This window comes from Oncorhynchus mykiss, chromosome 4, assembly GCF_057628025.1.
Source record: "Oncorhynchus mykiss isolate SJ-2025 chromosome 4, ASM5762802v1, whole genome shotgun sequence".
Lineage (NCBI taxonomy): Eukaryota > Metazoa > Chordata > Actinopteri > Salmoniformes > Salmonidae > Oncorhynchus > Oncorhynchus mykiss.
The window spans coordinates 51,126,984-51,149,562 of NC_143025.1; the positions used below are offsets into that span (position 1 = coordinate 51,126,984).

The following is a 22,579-nucleotide window of genomic DNA, read 5'->3' on the forward strand; positions in this document are numbered from 1 at the left end:
CCCATCTTCACAACAACTTTGTCAATATGAATATAATATCATAACTGACCATCCAATGTTATGCCTAGGAGATCAGCCTCTTCAACTTACCCAATGATCACACCCTTTATGTACAACTCCAGTTGAGGTTTAGGTCCTAGAGAATGCTCTGAACCAAATACAATGCTTTTGGTTTTAGATATATTTAAGGCCAGTTTATTGTAAATTACCCATTCTGACCTGTGCCTCATGACACTCACCTGGTTTATCATTATTGATTGATAACAATTATTTTTCTATCTCTTCCACTCAAACATAACCAAATTCAAAACAGCAGTCGTTCTCTTTCATTATTAGATCTTCAATACACAAATATGATGGTTCACTTTTCAATGTTGTCATTTCACTTCTCAGTTTGTCCTCTTTACTAGTAAAATAGTCAATGAAATGATTGGCTATATCAAAAGGTTGGCTATACCCTTGACCAGAGAAACTCTGTGGCTGCACATTTCATGGAGGCTCATCACAACATTAGCTCTTTGAGAAACATTGGCATTGAACAAATTAACATGTTAAGACTCCTAGGAGGGGTGAGATACTTATAATATATTATTGAGAAGATAATTGTGTTTGATTCACCATTTGTGTACCATGCCTCTTAGAGGTCTGAACCAAGAGTATGATATCAGACCATTTCTTACCTGAATATGTCACTTTGATTTGTCTTGCCTTCCAGGTCACCTACTTGGTCATTTTGCAAATACTGTATATCTTATTTTCTGGAACTACTACATGTACCCATCTCAATGTTATTCAATTATTAGAGATACACAAATGACTTTTGCACCCACAATGCGTCAATGGTCATGTGAGGTGAAATGTGTATATTTTGGGATGTGAGCACTCAGTTTGTTTGTTTGACCTGACAAAGATCCGTTTCGATCGAAACATTGTCAATAAAGTGGTGAATTGGGATCTTTAACAGTGTGCGGGCCTTGTTCTTTACTCTTTACTCTTGTTCCTTACTTTACTTTATTAGCCCAGCACCTATGTTTTTAAAGATGTGCATATGACCACAAGCTTTTGTTATAAATGACCCATCAACTTCAATGAACGATGGCAATGAACTTGGTTTTCTGCTCATAATATCGTTTAAGGTGCTCTAAAGTCTTTTTCCATAGGTTTTTAATGTAATTTATTTTGATTTGGTTATATAATACATATATATTTTTGTTTTTGTTAAGTTTAGTCACAAAATATCTAATTTGGCAGTATTTCAGCCAATTAGCTGAGCAGCCTGACTTGTTTGCCACCTTTCTTGCATCATTTCTTTGAACCAATTTTTCAACGCATCCTTGATCCAGTGGGCACTAATAGTTCTCACATATAGTTCCTTAACAGGTGCATGTTTGTCAACAATTGGCAAGATTAATTTCACAAATACTCCAAGTTCTGCATGCAGTATCTACTAACATGTTAGCAGATACCCATAGACTTCCAGTCATTGTGCTAATGCGAGATAGCATTGGCCTGTTAATCTACCTCTAACTTCCGACATACTGGAAACAAAGACATACAAATGATATCCACAAGTTCATCTACCTCTGGGGAAGTAGATAAAGGGCCTCATTGTCAAAATCCCGAAGTATCCCTTTAAATCCTGCAGGGCAAATGCATTACGATGCAGTTAAACATCCCTGTAACAAGTTATAAAGCTTTATACCTGCAGGCTTTAACTCTAGTGGATCGGTGTCCCTAAATCAGGACAGTTTTGCTCAATATGCGATAATGTGACTAGAATGACATTGTAAACAACAGCCAACGTACGGTGACATAGTTATGTTTTCTATGGGCAGAAAGCTTAATTTATTGTTAATCTAACTGCAGTGTTCAATTTACAGTAGCTATTACAGTGAAACAGGAGACAAAATGTAGTGTAGTTTTGTTTCATGAAATCAAGTTTTATATTCAAATGTAGGAAATGGGTTTTACAGTTTAACCCCACTGCGGTCTCTGGCTCCACACCCACACTGCACGGCCATCTAGATGTGTGAAGGTTAGTGTCTTACCTGCAGGGAAGCTAATGACTCATCATGTATGACATTCCTGGGAGTGTCATCCAAATCAAATCAAATCAAATTGTATTGGTCATATACACATGGTTAGCAGATGTTAATGGGAGTGTAGCGAAATGCTTGTGCTTCTAGTTCCGACAGTGCAGTAATATCTAACAAGTAATCTAACAATTTCTAAGAAACTACCCTATACACACAAGTGTAAAGGAATGTATAAGAATATGTACATATAAATATATGGATGAGCGGTGGCCGAACGGCATAGGCAAGATGCAGTAGATGATAGAGTACAGTATATACATATGATATAGTAATGCAGGCTAAGTAAACATTATATTAAGTGGTATTGTTTAAAGTGACTATTGATACATTTATTACATCCAATTATTTATTATTAAAGTGGCTAGAGATTTGAGTAAGTATGTTGGCAGCAGCCACTCAATGTTAGTGATGGCTTTTTAACAGTCTGATGGCCTTGAGATAGAAGCTGTTTTTCAGTCTCTCGGTCCTAGCTTTGATGCACCTGTACTGACCTCGCCTTCCGGATGATAGAGGGGTGAACAGGCAGTGGCTCGGGTGGTTGTTACAGGCATCCTTGGAAATCTATGGTAAGAACTGCAAATGGTTGTCTAGCAATGATCAACAACTAATTTGACAGAGCTTGAAGAATTAAGAAGTTCTTAAACCTTGTTCACACACCTTAATGCGCAAATCAGTTTTGTTTTTCAAATCCGTTTTGGACTACTGACTGTCCAAATAGCAAGTTACAAGTTACAAAATCTGATTTGTGTGTGTTCAGACAACAGTCATTTGCTGACATGGCTATTGCTAGTTGTCATAGTATTGGTGGGTGTGTGCACAGTGCTGTAGGCTGATTGGTGGTGGTGCTCAAGCTTCCTATCACTCAGAAGTTATGCAGCAAGCTAAGGTGACATGGACGTTTCCCAGTTGCTTTGAATGTTTAAAATCATAGTATAAGAACACTTTTAAAGGCTCAAAGGATATGATGATTTAACTTTCAAAACGAGCTAGTTAGCTACCACGTTCTTGTCAAAATGTCAACAGAGTAGCTAGCGAGAAAGAAGATATGCCAAATAACAGTCTAAAAAACACTTCTGTGCAAATAAATCAGATTTGATCGTTCAGACACAAGTCACATGGCCAGGAATCATACTTGTACCCAACTGTGGCTTGAAATATCTGATTCCATATGCTTTTGGGGTACTCAGACTGCAGGAAAAAGAACAGATTCTAATCAGATATGCCCAAAAAATGGATGAGTCATTTCAAACTGCCAATGTGAACAAGACTTACCCAGAAAGACTCACAGCTGTATCACTGACTCAGGGGGTTGAATACTTATGTCATCAAGATACATTAGTGTTTTATTTGTAATTATATATATTTTTTTACAAATGTCAGAATTTTTCCACTACATGGACAGAGTATTTTGTGTAGATCGTTGACAAAAATGTTTAATCCTACTTAGTAACACAACAAAATGTGGAAAAAGTCAAGGGGTGTGAATACATTCTGAAGGCACCATATCTGATGTAAGCATGTATTGTTTCTGATTGAAACATTCCTTTTCTAGTAAAAAAATAATTGTCATAATTCTCAACATAATCTTGAGAACTATCAGAATTCTGATCCACAGGTTATCAAATAAATATATTTTCTAAGGCAAATGCTTACAGGTTGATAATTGAAAGCTATGACAACATTTGTCAACTGACAGTTACTTGCGTAACTGCTAAAATGACAACAGGTAAGACCACCCTCTTTACAAAATCCTCCATCATAGCCAAATTCCACTCTTGCTGCAGACAAGGACACTACAGGACATCAGGAGACTGGAGGAGGCACAGACACCATGGCAACTACCTCAACTCAGGTACAGAACTTTTTTTTTTTTAGGTTTGTATGTCTTAAGTCAAGTTTGCAATTATTGTTGTCTTGTTAACATTGACCCATTAGATTTCTTCAGAACATAAATACTAAGTATTTGTTGTGTGGGGTCAATGACCATTGAGCCAAACCGCTTTCTCTCACTGGCAATAGGGTGGTTACTTTCAACATAAAAAACAATTTGTTAATCCCAAACTTGAATCCTAAATTAAACACACCTGGTCTTCCAGGTCGGTTAAATCAAGAGCATGAAGTGCCTGCGGCACTCCAGAACCAGCGTTGCCTACTCCTGGTCTATACGGTTTCTTTAGTCTATAATATACTATTTAGTAGTGTTGGGTTCTGAGAATATGAAATATAATTAGTTATGTCACTGAGGGAGAGAGGATAAAGTATAATATTTACATTATGTCAGGATATGTTATTGTTAGCCATCAGGGATCCTCTGGGGGTTGAAGAGACACAGTCTGGTATCAATAACCATGACAGCCTTGAGTTGGGGAGGAGTGAGCACTTTGGGGTAGAGGTCAGGTCAGATGAAGTGAGGAAGAACAGATATCACCAAGGTTCTGTCGAACAACAGCATTGGCTGTTCAGATGTGGAGGAGGAGACTCAGCCTAGGAGAAAGGGTTAAATATCAGTGCTTGTGTGAATATGGTTTTGTCTAATGCAGCTGCATTGACCCTCTGGGAAGAATAAACTTGGTTTTAGCTTTCATAGTGTCCGTAGAGTTTTTACTTTGAGAATTAGAAACAAACAGTAATGGAATAACATTTCTTGAGTGTCCGGCCCAATATAACACAATACAGTATAACATGTTGATATGCCACAAATATCAGATTGGTTTTTATCTCTTATAATCTCTTGTAATATAGGGTCTTCAGACATATTGTAGATAAACATTAGTATGCATCCAATATATTTTCATAGTAATGTGGCAGAAATAGTACCTTTACACATTAGATACACCGTTTAAAAGTTAATTGTAACACTGTTGATATGCTGCAATAGGTTACAATCAATGTTCCCTCTAAGCTGTGCAGCTCCCCTTGGACTGCCACACAGAAGAAATATCAGCCAGCACAAAGAAGCAAGAGCTTGAACTTCACTCAACTTTCTAGAGTTCTCCCCTTTCACTCTACTGTGGGAATGATGCTTGAATCAATGCAATATTAGCCACTTTCAATGTAACAAACCAAAACAAAATTATCTATGCACGACTTAGTATGCAAAACTGACTATGCAAGACATTTTCTTGTAGGCAGAGCACATTGGAGTACAATTGTATTGCAATGACAGGCCCGACTCAGGCCATACTCTACACAGACCAGTACGCCATAACCAATCAGAGCTGCAGTAGGCCTATATGCAAATAGCCATTGCCATATATGGATCCGTGCCATTCAATTTGAACTGGACTGTGTTTATAGCACTTTGTAGCCACGTGCACATTTATTCATATTCTTTGCTAGTTACTGAGTTATTAGCCCAGTTAAAGCTAATTTTTAGACAACAATGGGGGAGTGGTTTCTCCCTACAGTATCACAAAATGTGTGCATTTCTAGCCATCTTTGAAAAGCAAATCAGGTAAAGAGCTTTTTATGTCTTAAAGTGTTGTATTTTGAGACGGTCTTGAATAAGCTAAGTAGCCAATAAGCAGGGGGTAGCATAATTTGGCTGTTTCTCTCTAATAATGGTAAGGTAATAATAATGATTTTTATTTCGTAAAGTGGTTTCTTGTATCAAACAACACAACATTTTCAGTCACCTTGTCTGTAGGACAAGTGGATAGACAGGTTAATGTCAAGTCCTGCATGTTTTTTTTCAAAAGTCTTTGATGGTAGGCCACTTTGGTGGGTCTACTTTATGATCAAATAGTCACTTGGCTGTGACCTAAAGCGAGTACAGCCTCAGTGTTCACAGTAAATGCGAGTCGGAAGTTGCACCAACTTCATTTTTGTTTTAAAAGCATCTTTGAGATTCTTCTTGTAATGAAAAGCGGTATATCAATTAAATGTATAATTATCATTATCACTGTCACAGCACTTTGTGCAACCAACCCCAATGTTCTGACATTTCTGTAGAATGTGGAGTTTGTGCGGACCGGCTATGGCAAGAATCTGGTCAAGGTGCTGTTTATCAGACGAGAGGGAACTCACCACTACATCACTGAGCTGACGGCTAATGTGGAGCTCACCCTCAAGTCCCGCAAGGACTACTTGACCGGTGACAACTCAGACATCATCCCTACTGACACTGTCAAGAACACTGTCCATGCACTGGCTAAGCTGAAGGGAGTACGTGGTTGTGCACTCACACCAGATACGTAGAAAGAGTTCAAAGGTTTGGGAAGACAGCTATCATCATCTGAAAAGTAGATGGCAGAATGCTGAATGAATAAAAGCACTGCAAATGGAATTGGTAGCCAAAATGACTTAGTGATATAGTTCACTTCAATATCAGTTTGTTAGACACCCCTAAATGGTGGTCTAATGTCAAGATGAGTGCATTTCTCTAACCTGGAACCATGCTAGCATGTCTCATACTCTGTTGTGTAAATTCAACAAAATGCATCAGTCTCACTTGAAATGGAAAGATAGGCTAAATCTAATTTCATATATTTATATCTTTCCAATTGACTTTAATACAGGACACCTCAGTGATACTAAGTTTGTGTTTTGTTTAGGTTTTGACCATAGAGCAGTTCGCCATGGACATCAGCAAACATTTCATGACAGCTTTCAAACATGTGACCAGGGTAAACGTGAAGATTGAGGAGGCACCATGGAGGAGACTGGAGAAGGTACAGTAGAATAAGGCTGGATTCAAAATTCAAAACACAATGCCTTTCTTTGAGGACTTGCCCTCATACAACTTAAGGGTCTAGATAGGTGAAAGCAATAGGGTGCGATCAACATTTAGTCTATTGGGGTGTGAAATAGGTTGCGATTTCCCCATACCGCCAACACTTCAGTCCCTTCCGCTCTGCAGGGACACTTTTCGAGGGGAGAAGGAAGTTGTTTGGAATGACGTCTATGATATAGATACGCTATTGGAGGTGACCCCTGTGTGTACTCTGTAAAGGTATACATGGATTAAGTGACATTTAATAGTGATGCATTTAATGAATGAGGCTCGTCTTTCTTGCACAGAATGGTGTCGAGCATGTACATGCATTCATCTACAGCCCTGAATCCTGGCGCTTCTGTGAAGTCGAACAGAATCATAATGGTGAGCTAATAATGGTCACAGACATACTCAAGATTGAATGAAAATGTCACAGTACCGTAATGCCTTATTTCAAGCACATAGCACATAGTGAGCTAATAACATCACTTTACATACTAGAACACAGCTATATGAAAGATATCTTACCATCAGGATCTACCTTTAGCACATGGACAACTTATTATCAAATCTGTATGAAGCTAAAAATGTATGAAGGTTTACTTTGAATGATGAGTGGTGAACCTAAAAGCAACGTCATATTCATTAGGCACCAAACCGAAGAAAATGCTCTGAAACTGAGTAAAACAGGGAGGCACAATCTATACTTGTCCAATTAAGTTAGCTATCATGATTGCCAGCCAATACTAGCTAGGTAGCTAGTATACAACAACCACAATGCTCCTCTGGAGAGGTCACTGGATGGCAGTTCAAATATCACAGCTAGATGCTGCCCCTAGATGCATGGTGCCTCTTACACTATACCTACATTCTTAGCCTTAAAAAAAATGTAATTCTGTACTAAATCATATCTCTGTACTATGTTAAACTTGCACCGGGGGGGGGGGGGGGGGGGTTTAACGACCCTCCCCGCCCTTGTACGACCTGCCACTGGGCTAGGGGCCATGGTGACTAACAGTGGCTCTAGCCTTAGATCATTGATCAGCGGAGGATTTGAAGGAATCAGCTCCAGGATCTCAGAGGTGTGGCCCAGGTCATTTTCCTCAAGCAAACAAGGTTTTTCTGGTTCTGACTTTCCATCCGATGTCCAGAGCTCGGGGTAATCGCTTGAATCCTCTGCCAGCCGAGATGCACTATCCTCCCCAGATTCCTCCATGTCTTCCCTGTCCAGTCCATCGCCAGAGTGGGTGACCTCTCCTGCATCTACATTGATTGAAAGCCCCGCAGCATCACTGTCATTGAAGTGCACTGAATCATCAATTTCAAATGGCAGGAAACCACTTTCTCTCTGCCGTAAAGGTCTTGAATTATTTACCCTTTCACCCTTGTTGGCGATGAGGACACGATCCCCCATGGACAACCTGATGCCTTTTAACCCGCTTGTCATACTCCCGACCTTGTCGTCTCTGTTGCTTGTCAGTGTGCTTTTGGGCAACACTCATAGCTTCCTTCAGCCCAGTGATCAGAGTCTCGACATACTTGTTGCAAACACTGGAGTCGTCCAAAACATTGTGAAACATAACATCCACTGGTAGCCGAGGGACACTACCAAACATGAGAAAGAATGGAGCATAGCCTGTAGTCTCGTGAACAGTGGCACTGTAGGCAAATGTCAATGACTGGATTTGTTCAGGCCAATGTTCTTTGGTTTTCAAGGGCAGACTCCTGAGCATGTTACCTAAAAGTCCTGTTGAAGCATTCAGTTTCTCCATTCCCCATTGGGTGATATGCCGTGGTTCTTGACTTTTGGACACCGGAGAGCTTAAGCAGTTCTGCTATTAGCTCGCTCTCTAAACTTTCACCCTGATCAGTATGGATCCTTGAAGCAAATCCGTAGACACAGAAGACATGATCCCACAGTTTACGAGCTACTTGCTTGGCTGTCTGGTTTCTGCATGGCCATGCATGGGCAAGTTTAGTGAAGTGGTCAGTCACCACCAGAACATTAACTGAGTTCTTCTTACTGTCTTCCTCTGTCCAATAATCCAAACACACCAACTCCATGGGAGAGCAAGTTTTGATGCTCTCTAACTGAGCTCTAGCCGCTGGCTCTTGAGTCTTTGCTAGAACGCATCTCTGGCAGCAGCGCACATACTCCTTGATGTCGCTCTCCATTGCAGGCCAGAAAAACATCTGTCTGGCCGAGGCTAGAGTTCTAGCTTGGCCTTGATGTCCTGCAAGGTCGTGAATGCCAGTCATTGCTTTGAGTCTCAACACCTCTGGCAAGACATACTGGAACTTTCTCCGGTTTGTGTGACTCTCCTTAATGACACGATACAGAACTCCCTCTCTTAGAATCAAGCTGTCCCACTGTTTCATCAGCAACAACACTTTAGAAGAAATATTGTATCGATCTCGTCTGGTGGGCCGTTTCTTATTGAAGACGAAAGGGATGACCTTGGAAGTCACAGAGTCTTGCAGCTGAAGAACTCGAAGTTCCTCGTGCGAGAGTTCAGGCAAAGTGTCAATACCAGGAGAAAGCAGCCATTGGGTGTTGGAACCAAGCTGGATTGCTTGCATCTTCGTTGAATATTCCCAGTCGATATGGAGCAGACATATGGCCTTCACTTCAGCAGTGGTCAAGGAGGTTATTTCCTGGGGATAAGAAGCCAAACGGAAGGCATATTGGACATCATCATTCAACGTCCCAACAACCTCATTCAGAAGTGCTAGGTAGGACTCCCTCACCAGTCTTTGCGGGACAGTCACTGCGAAGGGGTCGCGGCTCAGTGCATCTGCTACTGTATTCTTGCTGCCTGGGATATGCTTCAAATCGAAGTTGTACGGTGCCAGCTTGGCAACCCATCTGCAACCAATCTGTTTGTCATGATGTACGTTAACTTCTTATGGCTGCCATCCCGTTAACGGGAAAATTGTCATCAACAACCGCTGAATTGCATAGCGCCATATTCAAATAATATTACTAAAAATATTTATATTCATGAAATCACAAGTGCAATATATCAAAACACAGCGTAGCCTTTTGTTAATCCACCTGTCGTGTCAGATTTTGAAAATATGCTTTACAGCGAAAGCAATCCATGCATTTGTGTAAGTTTATCGATCGCTCGACAAAACATTATGTACACCTAGCATCAAGTAGCTTGGTCACGAAAATCAGAAAAGCAATCAAATTAATCGTTTACCTTTGATGATCTTCGGATGTTTTCACTCACGAGACTCCCAGTTACACAATAAATGTTCCTTTGTTCCATAAAGATTATTTCTATATCCAAAATACCTCTGTTTGTTTGGCGCGTTATGTTCAGAAGTCCACAGGAAAGAGCGGTCACAACAACGCAGACAAATTCCAAATAGTATCCGTAATGTCCACAGAAACATGTCAAACGTTTTTTAGAATCAATCCTCAGGTTGTTTTTAAAATATATAATCGATAATATATCAATCGCAACTGTATTTTTCAGTCGGAGAGGGAAAGGCAATGGCTGCCCAAACTGTTACGCATACAAAGCACTGCTGGCACCCGGCCATACAATGACGCAATGTTATCTTTCTTGCTAATTTTTCAAAATAAAAGCATGAAACTATGTTTAAAGACTGTTGACACCTTGAGGAAGCGATAGGGAAAGGAATCTGGTTGATATCCCTGTAAATGGAGCAAAGGGAGGCTATGGAACATAGAAGCCACTTCCTGGTTTGATTTTCCTCAGGGTTTCGCCTGCAATATCAGTTTTATTATACTCACAGACAATATTTTGACAGTCTTGGAAACTTTAGAGTGTTTTCTATCCAATACTACTAATAATATGCATATATTAGCAACTGAGACTGAGGAGCAGGCCATTTAGTTTGGGGAACTTATTCATCCAAGCTACTCAATACTGCCCCCCAGCCATAAGAAGTTAACGGGTTACTATCTGTCCAGACAGTGAACTCGTGCCCCTTAAGCCAGTGACTGAATTTCTCACACACACTCCATTTCAGTGCTAGAAATTCAAGTCTGTGTGCCGGATACCTTCTCTGCGACTTACTCAGGGTCTTGCTTGCGAATGCTATGGGCCTTGCCTTATCTTCACCTTCAGGCACTTGACAAAGCACAGCCCCAAGACCATCCAAGGAAGCGTCAGTGAAGAGAATGAACGGCCTCTCGAAATCAGGGTGAAATAGCATGACACAATTCAAAAGAGCATCCTTCAGCTTCTGGAATGCAACGACACACTCCTCAGTCCAATCCGATAGCGTCAGCTTCCGGGAAATCCCACTGTTGCCCTTCTTCCCATCTCTTCCTCTTCTCTTTTGACCCCCAGTGAGTGCAAACAAAGGTCTGGCTATGGCGGAACAGTCAGGAATGAAGTGCTGGTAATATAATACCATACCCAAGAAGGATTTCAGCCTCCGAGCAAAGAGGGAGTGCATCCGTCTGCCTCCATCAGCTGAGCTTGGCTCATCTTGGCAATGGTCTCCACCTTTTCAGGATCCACTGACACACCGTCCTCTTTAATGATATGTCTGAGGAATTTCACTGTTCTTCGTAGGAAGACTGCCACCAAGGGCTGCGAGGCAATCTGCTTGATGAGGAAGGGGATGAGCGTCCTTCACCGTTCGTGCATTCATCCACCTGAAGTCAGTGCATAACCTCAGACTCCCGTCTTTCTTCCATACCATGACTAAGGGGGAGGCATACTCACTAACCGACTTGCGTATAAGACCTACTTCTTCCATATCTGTCAATACCTTCCTCAGCTTCAGGTAATGAGCAGGTGGAACTCTTCTGTATGGTAGCCGGAAAGGTCTGTCATCAACCAGGTGGATACGGTGAACATAACCTCTGGATTCTCCACAGTCCAGATTATGTCTTGAGAAGATGTCTTCATATTTTGTGATGGTATTCACAAGCTTTTAATTCCACTGGTCAGTTACCTGGCATCCATTAATGTCAATGTCTACTAATTCTAGATCAGACAGTCTTTGTTTCAGATTGTGGCAGCCATTGTCATCCTGCTTCTGTTCCATTGGGGTTTTCCTCACTTCATGAAGGCCCTGAAAGATTGTTGCATCCTCAACAGCCAAGCATGTAGACATATCGGCCAGCTTCATGTTACGTCTTAGGGTGAGATGTTTGTCAGAACAGTTTACTACCTTTAAAGGGACCCAGCCATCTCCCCACATGGGTGTAGTAACTCTACCCACAAGTATGTTTCTGGGCATGACCTTTGACCTGGTAGGCTCGACTATTACAGTGCTGCCTGGAGACAATGCCACATTTTTTAGGAAGTTTACCCCAAACTAAGTGTTCAGTCTTGGGCGAAAGAGTCACAGCTTGAGTGAGCTTCACTGTCCCAATCTTGCCATCAACTTGCTGTCCCTTCCATCTTGTGACACTTGTCATCATCTGCAGAAACTTCTCACCCTCTGGTGAGTGGGTCTGGCCATCCATGTTGTTGATGAGCTTCCAGTACTCGTCAGTGCCTTTCATCTCATGCAATAGATGCTTAATGACATTCGATCCCAGGATGAGATCATCACGCTGTCCAGGAACAACCAGGGTGGGCACTTTAACATCAATCCCATAGATTTGCATCTCCAAATCATAGAAACACTTTGTTGAGGTCTTCTTCCCACCACACCCCACTAACACTAACTCTGTAGGAGTCTGATAATGCAGAGGAAGGGCACCTGCTTCCAAAATCTCTCCTCTGCATGTTCACTCAATGTACAGGCCATAGACCCAGTGTCAAGCATGCCCTTAAGCTGCACTTTCCCATGTACAGACACAGAGGTGTAAAACAAATCTGAAAAAGCCTCAACCTCTTGTGAACCTAACATAACAATTTTCTCTCCTTCTTTCGCATCAGAGCACAAAATCTCATACGTTTTCTCGAGATCATCAGATTCTTTCTTAGGGGTAGACAGTTGAACACCCACATTTCCCCCTTCACCTGTGGACGTGTCAGTTTAACGGTTACTGCTGTGGTGGTGAGTTTCTCTGCTGTTGTGTTGGGCGTCTCTCACCACCATAGCGTCCCCCCTGTGTTGGACAATTTGACTTCCAATGATCTGGGGAAAAGCACCAGAGGCACAGGTTCTCATGTCTACAGTGCATCACAGTGGAGTGATCTGTTAAGCCACAAACCCTGCATTCCCTACGCCTGAAGGGTTGGGCGGGGAAAGATGGTGCCTTGGCCTGTGTCTGTGAAACCATAACGGGTGGTATGCTCTTCTCTAAGGTACATTCAAGCAGGTGAATGAGTCTCTCGATACTTGCACTCTGCCCATCTTGTTTGGCGCTTGATGTGAGAGAAGTGTCACTGCACGCACCAGCATTGACCCCGCCTTCAAACTGAGTTATCTGGGGATGTACTGTTATTTGCTTTGATAATAGAGTGGTAGATTGACACACAGTGGCCTTCCTGCGGCGTTCATGTTCATAGATTCTCTCCTGTACTTCACTCGCAGGCAATTTCTCAGCAGACTTGTATTGGAATACTGCTGCCAGTTTGGGGTCAGGGCAGTATGTTACAAACATCCTAACGACATCGGAGTTGGAGCTGTCAATCTTCTTACCTTGTCTCTTAAGGCCCTCGTCAGCGACATCTATGGCCTTGTTCAATCGAACCCAATACTCTATAACAGCCTCTCCGGGTACAGGTTGAGTATTGTAAAAATCAGCCAACGGCATGCATGAATAGGCCAATTCGCTGAAATTCTGTTTTAGAATGTCAAATACAATCTCTGGCTTCTCTGTAGGATCAACAGTTGTCTCATTGGGTAAATTTATCTTTACCATGTCTCTTGCTTTGCCAGATAATCGACTAATCATCTCATCTGATTGTTCCCCAACAGGACATCCCTTCCTCCTCAAGTATATTCTCATCGACTCCTCCCATTCATGAATGGAGCATTTGTCTGTACCATCTCCTCTATATGGTGGAGGTTCCTTTATGTCTGATTGCATGATGAACTTAATTTTACTGAGGTCCACATATCCTACTGACTCTGAATGATGATCACTTATCTTTTCTCTACTTACTGGTGGCTCATAAGTACTGGACCTGCCACTCTGTAGTTTTTCCCAATTGGAGCTCCCTATTTCCCGGGCTAGCTGAGTGGCCGGCTCAGCTAGACCATCTACAGGGGCGTTTGGATTAACACTAGATGAAGGGATTTCATCCACATTTTTTTGTGGAGCAAAACATGGGGGAACCTCCTGCAGCTACACGCTTTACAGGGGTTTGATCAGAGTATGAGAAACACCTCCCCCTCCCAGCAGTGAATTTGGGTTCATCACCATTATAAGATGCCATAACACTAAACCACTAATGTTACGTTAAAATGTCTGTTGATGACCACACTTCTATGTTAGTTAATACATCGTTGTCAGAAAAAAAATAAACAGGAAAGAAAAGACTGCAGTTCCGCTTTTTGCCACAAGGCGGCAAGAGTACCTCAATGATATAATTAGTCTCTGGAGCAGCAGCACCGCGGTGATTGAGCTGAATCCGGGTCTAGAAGGCACCAATGTAACCGGTGCTGTACTGCACCGCTGTAACTCTGTGTTGTGTGTGGTTGATTGAGACTATAGACGTGGACTTTTGAGATCCGATAGAATTCTGCTTGATTAAAACTCTCTCTGCATCCTGCATCTGCATCCAAAAGAAAATAAAACATTTGTAGACAACATATGTTCTGAGAATCGTCGCCTCTTTCTCTCATAGTGCATCAAAATGATTTTTGAATACAAAAATTAGTACAGCCTCTCCTTATTATACATAACATATTTTACATAGATAAAACCACATACCTGCATCCAAAAGAAAATAAAACATTTGTAGAGCACATATGGGGCGGCAGGGTAGCCTAGTGGTTAGAGCGTTGGACTAGTAACCGGAAGGTTGCAAGTTCAAATCCCCGAGCTGACAATCTGTCGTTCTGCCCATGAACAGGCAGTTAAGTTCCTAGGCCGTCATTGAAAATAAGAATTTGTTCTTAACTGACTTAAATAAAGGTAAAATTAAATAAATATGTTCTGAGAATCGTCGCCTCTTTCTACAACAGATGCACAATACAAGGGACTGGGATCGTTCGAGGAGCTAGCCATCGTTCACACATACACATGCTAATACCTTAGCTAGCTATTACCCACATGTTGAATTCAGAATGTTGATATCATCCTAAAAAGTACAATTACAAGTGCATCTTAACATCCACTTATGAGTATTTAGAAATATACAACATGAACAAAACACTGTGTGTTGACTTTGTGCTTAAAATAATCAAACTTTTCTGAAGACGACAGAAAAAGCGTGCCTACCTCTCATAGTGCATCAAAATGATTTGAACACGAGCAAGTACCCACTCCCCTACTCCCAGGATGCAGGCATGCATGATAACAAATCAAAATGACATATTAGTATATGAACCTGGTGAAATTCACACAGTACTTTAACAACTGTTACATACAGTCTGTTTACTACTCATTTAATCAGAATTCATAGCCCGGCAGGTAAGCGTGCTCTTGAGCGTCTAGATCTTCTTTACCATTCTGCCATCAGATTTGCCACCAATGCTCCTTATAGGACACGTCACTGCACTCTACTCCTCTGTATTCTGGCCATCTCTGTATATCCGTCACAAGACCCACTGGTTGACTCTTATTTATAAAACCCTCTTAGGCCTCACAACCCCTATCTGAGATAACTACTGCAGCCCTCATCCTCCACATACAACACCCGTTCTGCCAGTCACATTCTGTTAAAGCTCCCCAAAGCACACACTGGGTCGCTCCTCATTTCAGTTCGCTGCAGTTAGCGACTGGAACGAGCTGCAACAAACACTCAAACTGAACAGTTTTATCTCAATTTCTTAATTCATTCAAAGACTCAATCATAAAAATTAGAAACAGGGATTTTCACTTTCCATTGCAAAATGCTTTAAAACATTTTTGTTGTTGATTGCTCCAATGAACACAACCCTGGTCTTTACCTCTGTGCCCTTCCCCCACAGAGAGCCCTATTCTTCACAGTGGCGTGAAAAACATGAAGGTGCTGAAGACCACTCAGTCTGGCTTTGAGGGCTTCTTCCGAGACCGCTTCACCACTCTACAGGAGGCCAAGGACAGGTGTTTCTGTACCTCTGTCTACGCCAGGTGGCGCTACAACAAGGTCCAAAATGTCAACTTTGACAGTGCATGGTAATTCCTTGAGTTAATGACCTGTGTAAAAGAACAGTTCATTTCATTAATACTGTACATAGTGCCCCATAATACTCTTGACCTAACACCTGTGATCTGTAAAACAGACATCATTTACACGTTGGAAACAAAGCTGTCGATTAACCTTTTACTGCAGTGGGCTAAATCAGGGTCACACAGAGGGATTCTTGGTACTCTTGAACAAATCTACTTTGAAACAAAAGTAAGCTGTAGGGTGACGTTGACAGACATGGCATCTCTGCTTCTAGCTCCTAAGCAACTTTGCAGTATTTAAAAAAAAAAAACATTATTAGCACAGAAAGTTTTTTGTGTTATTACATACAGCCGGAAATAACTTTTGGATATCAGAGCGGCGGTAACTCACCAGCATTGCGACCAGGAATACAACTTTCCCGAATTGGATCATTTGTTCGTACCCAGCTCAGGCGGCGCTGGGCGGACTGGAGACTCCGACAACGCTGGAGAGGAGGAAGGCTCCGGCAGCGCTGGATAGAGGGGCTCTGGCGCCTCTGGACTGAGGGGCTCTGGCGCCTCTGGACTGAGGGGCTCTGGTGCCTCTGGACTGAGGGGCGTAAGTTCTGGCAGCGAAGGACAGGCGGGAGACTCCGGCTGCGCTGGAGAGGAGGAAGGCTCTGGCAGCGCTGGACAGAGAAGCTCTGGCGCCTCTGGACTGAGGGGCGGAAGCTCTGGTAGCACCGGACAGGCAGGAGCACCTGTATTGATGGGACGGAGAGACAGCCTGGTGCGGGGGGCTGCCACCGGAGGGCTGGTGCGTGGAGGTGGTACTGGATAGACCGGACCGTGCAGGCGCACTGGAGCTCTTGAGCACCGAGCCTGCCCAACCTTACCTGGTTGAATGCTCCCGGTCGCCCTGCCAGTGCGGCAAGGTGGAATAGCCCGCACTGGGCTGTGCTGGCGAACCGGGGACACCATTGCGTAAGGCTGGTGCCATGTAAGCCGGCCCAAGGAGTCGCACTGGAGACCAGATGCGTAGAGCCGGCTTCATGGCACGATGCTCGATGCCCACTCTAGCCCGGCCGATACCTATACATTTTTAGGGCTGCCTCTCGGGCTTCCTTGCCAGCCGTGTTTTCTCGTATCGCCGGTTCCTCTCTCCGGCTGCCTCTGCTCTCCTAGCTGCCTCCACCTGTTCCCATGGGAGGCGATACTTTCCCGCCAGGATCTCCTCCCATGTGTAGCAACCCTTGCCGTCCAAAACGTCCCCCCATGTCCAATACATTTTTGGGGCTGCCTCTCGGGCTTCCTTGCCAGCTGTGTTCCCTCGTATCGCCGGTTCCTCTCTCCGGCTGCCTCTGCTCTCCTAGCTGCCTCCACCTGTTCCCATGGGAGGCGATACTTTCCCGCCAGGATCTCCTCCCATGTGTAGCAACCCTTGCCGTCCAAAACGTCCCCCCATGTCCAGTCATCCTTGCGCTGCTCCTGCTGCCGCTGCCTGTCACCACACCACTTGGTCCTGTTGTGGTGGTTGATTCTGTCACGATCGTCGATGACGAAAAACACAAAATAAACTGTACAAAAACAGCCGTGTTTACTCCTCCTCAAGTCGATACCAAATGCAAACTGGAGTTGGGGATTGTAACAAGAAAATGTGTTAATTTCTTCGCCCGCTTTGAGGACAAGACAGTGCACCTACGTGGCCCGCTCCCAAGGACTGTGGGCTCTCGTTCTCCGTGGCCAACGTGAGTATGACATTCAAGCGCGTTAACCCTCGCAAGGCTGCCGGCCCAGATAGCATCCCTAGCCACGTTTTCAGAGCATGCGCAGATTAGCTTGCTGGAGTTTTTACGGACATATTCAATCTCTCCCTTTCCCAGTTTGCTGTCCGCACTGTCTCCAAGATGTCCACCATTGTTCCTGTACTCCCTAGACCCACTTTAATTTGCATACCGCCCCAATAGATCCACAGACGATGCAATCACCATCTGCCCTATCCCATCTGGACAAGTGGAATACCTACGTCAGAATGCTGTTCATTGACTATAGCTCAGCCTTCAACACCATAGTACCCTCCAAGCTCATCATTAAGCTCGGGGCCCTGGGTTTAAACCCAGCCCTGTGCAACTGGGTCCTGGACTTTCTGACGGGCCGCCCCCAGGTGGTGAAGGTAGGAAACAGCACCTCCACTTCACTGATCCTCAACACCGTGGGCCCCACAAGGATTCGTGGTCCCTGTTCACCCATGACTGAGTGGCCATGCACGGCTCCAACTTGTGAAATAATGATCAAACTGATAAGCTTGGGGAAATATTCAATATTCTACTCTTTTTTTGCAGGAACTCTGTCAAGGAGACAATAATTGAGAAGTTTGCTGGCCCATACGATCGTGGAGAGTACTCTCCCTCTGTGCAGAAAACCCTCTACGACACACAGGTCATAGTCCTGGATAGGGTGCCTGAGGTAGGTTCACGCAGAATAAACAAGAAGTCATTTTATGTCCAACATGATGGACATTCCACTCCAAAATTAAAGTTTGTCTTTCAAACCTTTTAAAGTAGTAGTGTTCTGTTGAGAGTAATACATGTCCTAGGCCATCTGTTTTATAGATCATAGCAATGTAAACGATATGCCACAATCAAAAATGGAATGGAAAATATAAGCACAGTGTAATTTGTAGATATGTGTGGCTTATCTTTTCCGTTCATTTAGGCATATAGCTAGATCTACACAACTGATGTCGAGGGATCTGTCATCTTGACATTAGGCTACTTTTGAGGTCTGAAAACAATGTAAATTTTGTATTTTGGCTTGTAACGTCCCTTTAATCTGACTCTGACTGAAGCTAGAGTGGCAAACTGCATGCTGATAAAGCCTATCTTCCCTCTTCCTCTAGTTTAGGGACAGTATATAGCCTATAACTCTTACACACTCACATGCACACATGCATACACACTTTTAAACTAAACAAATAGTTTTTTTTTTTCGTGATTACTGATCAATTCATTTATATCATTTATAATTATTAGGTTTTGTTATTTGTTATTTGGCTTCCAACCACACCTGCACAAGTATTAAAAAAAAAAATGTGGTATTGTCCATCACTTGTTTTTCCTTGGTGCAAATAAATAAAACTATTCATAAAGAATCTCAGAGTATGAGTGCTGATGTGGGATCAGATTCTCCCCGTCCAAGCAATATCAATCATTATGATCAAAAAGGGGAAACCTAGATCAGCACTCCTACTCAGAGACGCTTTAAGAATATGGGCCCTTGTTTCAAAACACTAAGTGTTACTGTGTATGTCTGTTTCAGATTGAAGAGATTGAGATAGTCATGCCTAACCAACATTATTTCACCATTGACATGACGAAAATGGGTCTCACCAATAACAATGAAGTGAGTTGCAACCGGAGAGATACTCAGATGGCCTGTTGCTTCGAGTAGATGCTTCTCCTTGACCTGCCTTTAAGGAAGAGATGAAAAGAAAATTATTTGTTATGCGTTCTTCCTCTATTTCAACTTTTTTTTACACTAAATTGTATATGGGAAACTTTGAACAAAGTGTGATTTTACAACTATTACTACAACATTTGGCAGCATTTCTATGATTTAACAACTTTATCACCACTGGTTGTTCACTGTGGGTTGAATATCTAGTTAACGCATTGCCTTTTCCTTCAAGGTTCTTCTGCCATTGGACAATCCTTCAGGTAACATCATGGGCACAGTACGCAGGAAGCTGCAAGCAAAGCTATGAAAAGGAACACAAAGCTACCCGAAAATACTTTAATCACAGTGAGAACAAAATGATAATTAATGTCCCATCGGTTAAGGTCTCTCCAAACACAACATACTGATCAATCTACAAGGTTGTGTTCATTAGGCACGAAACGGAAAGAAAAACAAACTGAAACGGGGAGGCCTAACCTGTCCGCTTTTGCAAATGTATTTCCATTGCGTGCCCGTTAAGTGAAGTAAAACCTGTACAAAGCTGTATCCTTGCTAACAATATTACTTCCCTGAAATTACAAACAGACAAGTTTGTTCATGTTCTCCAATTAAGAATTTCAAGTGTAGAAAGTGATTCACCCCACATGGTAAAACTTATCCTAAAGACGAGTAGAGGTGAAACTTTTGGTTTACACTAATTGCAATTGATCAAATAATTGTGTGTGCAATTACATATAATTCATATTTTATGAGACAACAAATATAAATAAACAGTTGAAGTCAGAAGTTTACATACACTTTAGCGAAATACATTTAAACTCAGTTTTTCACAATTCCTGACATTAATTCCTTGTAAAAAATCCCTGTTGTAGGTCAGTTAGGATCACCACTTTATTTTAAGATTGTGAAATGTCAGAATAATAGTGGAGAGAATGATTTATTTCAGCTTTTATTTCTTTCATCACATTCCCAGTGGGTCAGAAGTTTACATACACTCAATTAGTATTTGGTGGCATTGCCTTTAAATTGTTTAACTTAGGTCAAACATTTTATGTAGCCTTCCACAAGCTTCCCACAATAAGTTGGGTGAATTTTGGCCCATTCCTCCTGACAGAGCTGGTGTAACTGAGTCAGGTTTGTAGGCCTCCTTGCTCTCACAAGCTTTTTCAAATAGTCTATAGGATTGAGGTCAGGGCTTTGTGATGGCCACTCCAATACCTTGACTTTGTTGTCCTTAAGCCATTTTACCACAACTTTGGAAGTATGCTTGGGGTCATTGTCTATTTGGAAGACCCATTTGCGACCAAGCTTTAACTTAACTGATTCCTTGAGATCCTTCCTCTCTCATGATGCGATCTATTTTGTGAAGTGCACCAGTCCCTCCTGCAGCAAAGCACCCCCACAACATGATGCTGCCACCCCCGTGCATCCCGGTTGGGAGGATGTTTTTCCGGCTTGCAAGCCTCCCCCTTTTTCCTCCTAACATAAGAATGGTCATTATGGCCAAACAGTTCTATTTTTGTTTCATCAGACCAGAGGACATTTCTCCAAAAAGTACAATCTTTGTCCCCATGTGCAGTTGCAAACCGTAGTTAGGCTTTTTTTATGATGGTTTGGGAGCAGTTGCATCTTCCTTGCTGAGCGGACTTTCAGGTTATGTCGATATAGGACTCGTTTAACTGTGGACATAGATACTTTTGTACCTGTTTCCTCCAGCATCTTCACAAGGTCCTTTGCTGTTGTTCTGGGATTGATGTGCACTTTTCGCACCAAAGTGAGGTAATGAGTTATAAGTGAGGTAATCTGTCTGTAAACAGTTGTTGAAAAAATTACATGAAACAAAGTAGATGTCCTAACCGACTTGCCAAAACTATAGTTTGTTAACAAGAAATTTGTGGAGTGGTTAAAAAACAAGTTTTAGAGACTCCAACCTAAGTGTATGTTCACTTCCGACTTCAACTGTATAACAAATGTATATCATTTCTGCTCGGTATGTAATTGTATCTCTTTAAACTGTTTGGATTGATGTAACACAGGGCACCATTGAAAAAGAGACCTTGTTCTAAATTGGGATTTTCTGTATAAATAAAGGTACAAAGAAAAAGGAGTGCACAATCATGGCAACACACTCTTTGAAATAAACATGTTTGATAAGTATAATAAATCTATGTAGAAAATAAAGACCTGCAAAATTTAGCAGGTGCATAGCATTTACCGCTACAACATATTTCAATTGGAGTTTAAATGTCAAAATCAAAGTAATGTAGCTAACTACTATAGGAAAAATACAGCTGTTGAATAAACAAATCAACTACCACATTTTTACTGAGTAAGAATAATGCTTAAGCAGGTTTAATCAATCTGAAAATACTATATAATCATTCAGGTCTGAACTGTGAATTGAATGAAATCATTGTTTTAAGAAACTTTAAAAGAGCATCTACTCATCTAATACAGCTAGGCGATGAACAGACAACTATCACAACGTTGACTCTAGTCTATTGCATGCAATGTCTTTGCAGCTCTGCCCACACTTTAAGCAAAGAATCCAAAGGCAGGAAAAGGAAAATAATAGGTGGGAACCTTTTGGGAACAGGATTCATTACTACACTGAACAAAAATATAAATGCAACATGCAACAATTTCAACTATTTACTGAGTTACAGTTCATATAGGGAAATCAGTCAATTTAAATAAATTAATTAGGCCCTAATCTATGGATTTCATATGACTGGGCAGGGGCACAGTCATATGAAATCTGGGCTTTATTCCAGACATAAATACTCCTCAGTTTCATCAGTTGTCCAGGTGGCTGGTCTCAAATTATCTTACAGGTGAAGAAGCTGGGTGTGGAGGTCCTGGGCTGGCGTGGTTACACGTGGTCTGCGGTTGTGAGGCCGGTTGGACGTACTGACAAATTCTCTAAAACAAAGTTGGAGGCGGCTTATGGTAAAGAAATTAACATTAAATTCTCTGGCAACAACTCTGGTGGAAATTCCTGCAGTCAGCATGCCAATTGCACACTCTCTAAAAACTTGAGACTGTGGCATTGTGTTGTGTGACAAAAATTCACATTTTAGAGTGGCCTTTTATTGTCCTCAGCACAAGGTGCACCTGTGTAATGATCAT

General features: G+C 42.2%; 1 protein-coding gene and 1 long non-coding RNA gene across 3 annotated transcripts; one reads left to right on the forward strand and one right to left on the reverse strand.

Moving 5' to 3' along the window:
* Positions 1-866: 866 nt before the first annotated feature.
* On the reverse strand, positions 867-2,848 carry LOC149984049 (uncharacterized). Its single transcript, XR_016495318.1, has 2 exons — positions 2,754-2,848; positions 867-2,657 (listed from the first exon to the last, which is right to left on the reverse strand). It is a non-coding gene; the product is annotated as an uncharacterized LOC149984049 (long non-coding RNA).
* Positions 2,849-3,783: 935 nt separating this feature from the next.
* uox (urate oxidase) lies at positions 3,784-21,769 on the forward strand. Of its 2 annotated transcripts, none has more exons than XM_021599954.3 (8): positions 3,784-3,948; positions 6,048-6,260; positions 6,650-6,766; positions 7,116-7,194; positions 15,835-16,021; positions 18,337-18,460; positions 19,313-19,396; positions 19,683-21,769. In XM_021599954.3, exons 1-8 carry the CDS (start codon positions 3,928-3,930, stop codon positions 19,755-19,757), a joined length of 900 nt encoding a protein of 299 aa, XP_021455629.1. In that variant the 5' UTR covers positions 3,784-3,927; the 3' UTR covers positions 19,758-21,769. The 2 variants fall into 2 exon arrangements, with proteins under 2 accessions (XP_021455629.1, XP_090088382.1); XM_090232256.1 differs by having other exon boundaries at positions 3,840-3,948; positions 6,048-6,306.
* The last annotated feature ends 810 nt before the right edge of the window (positions 21,770-22,579 follow it).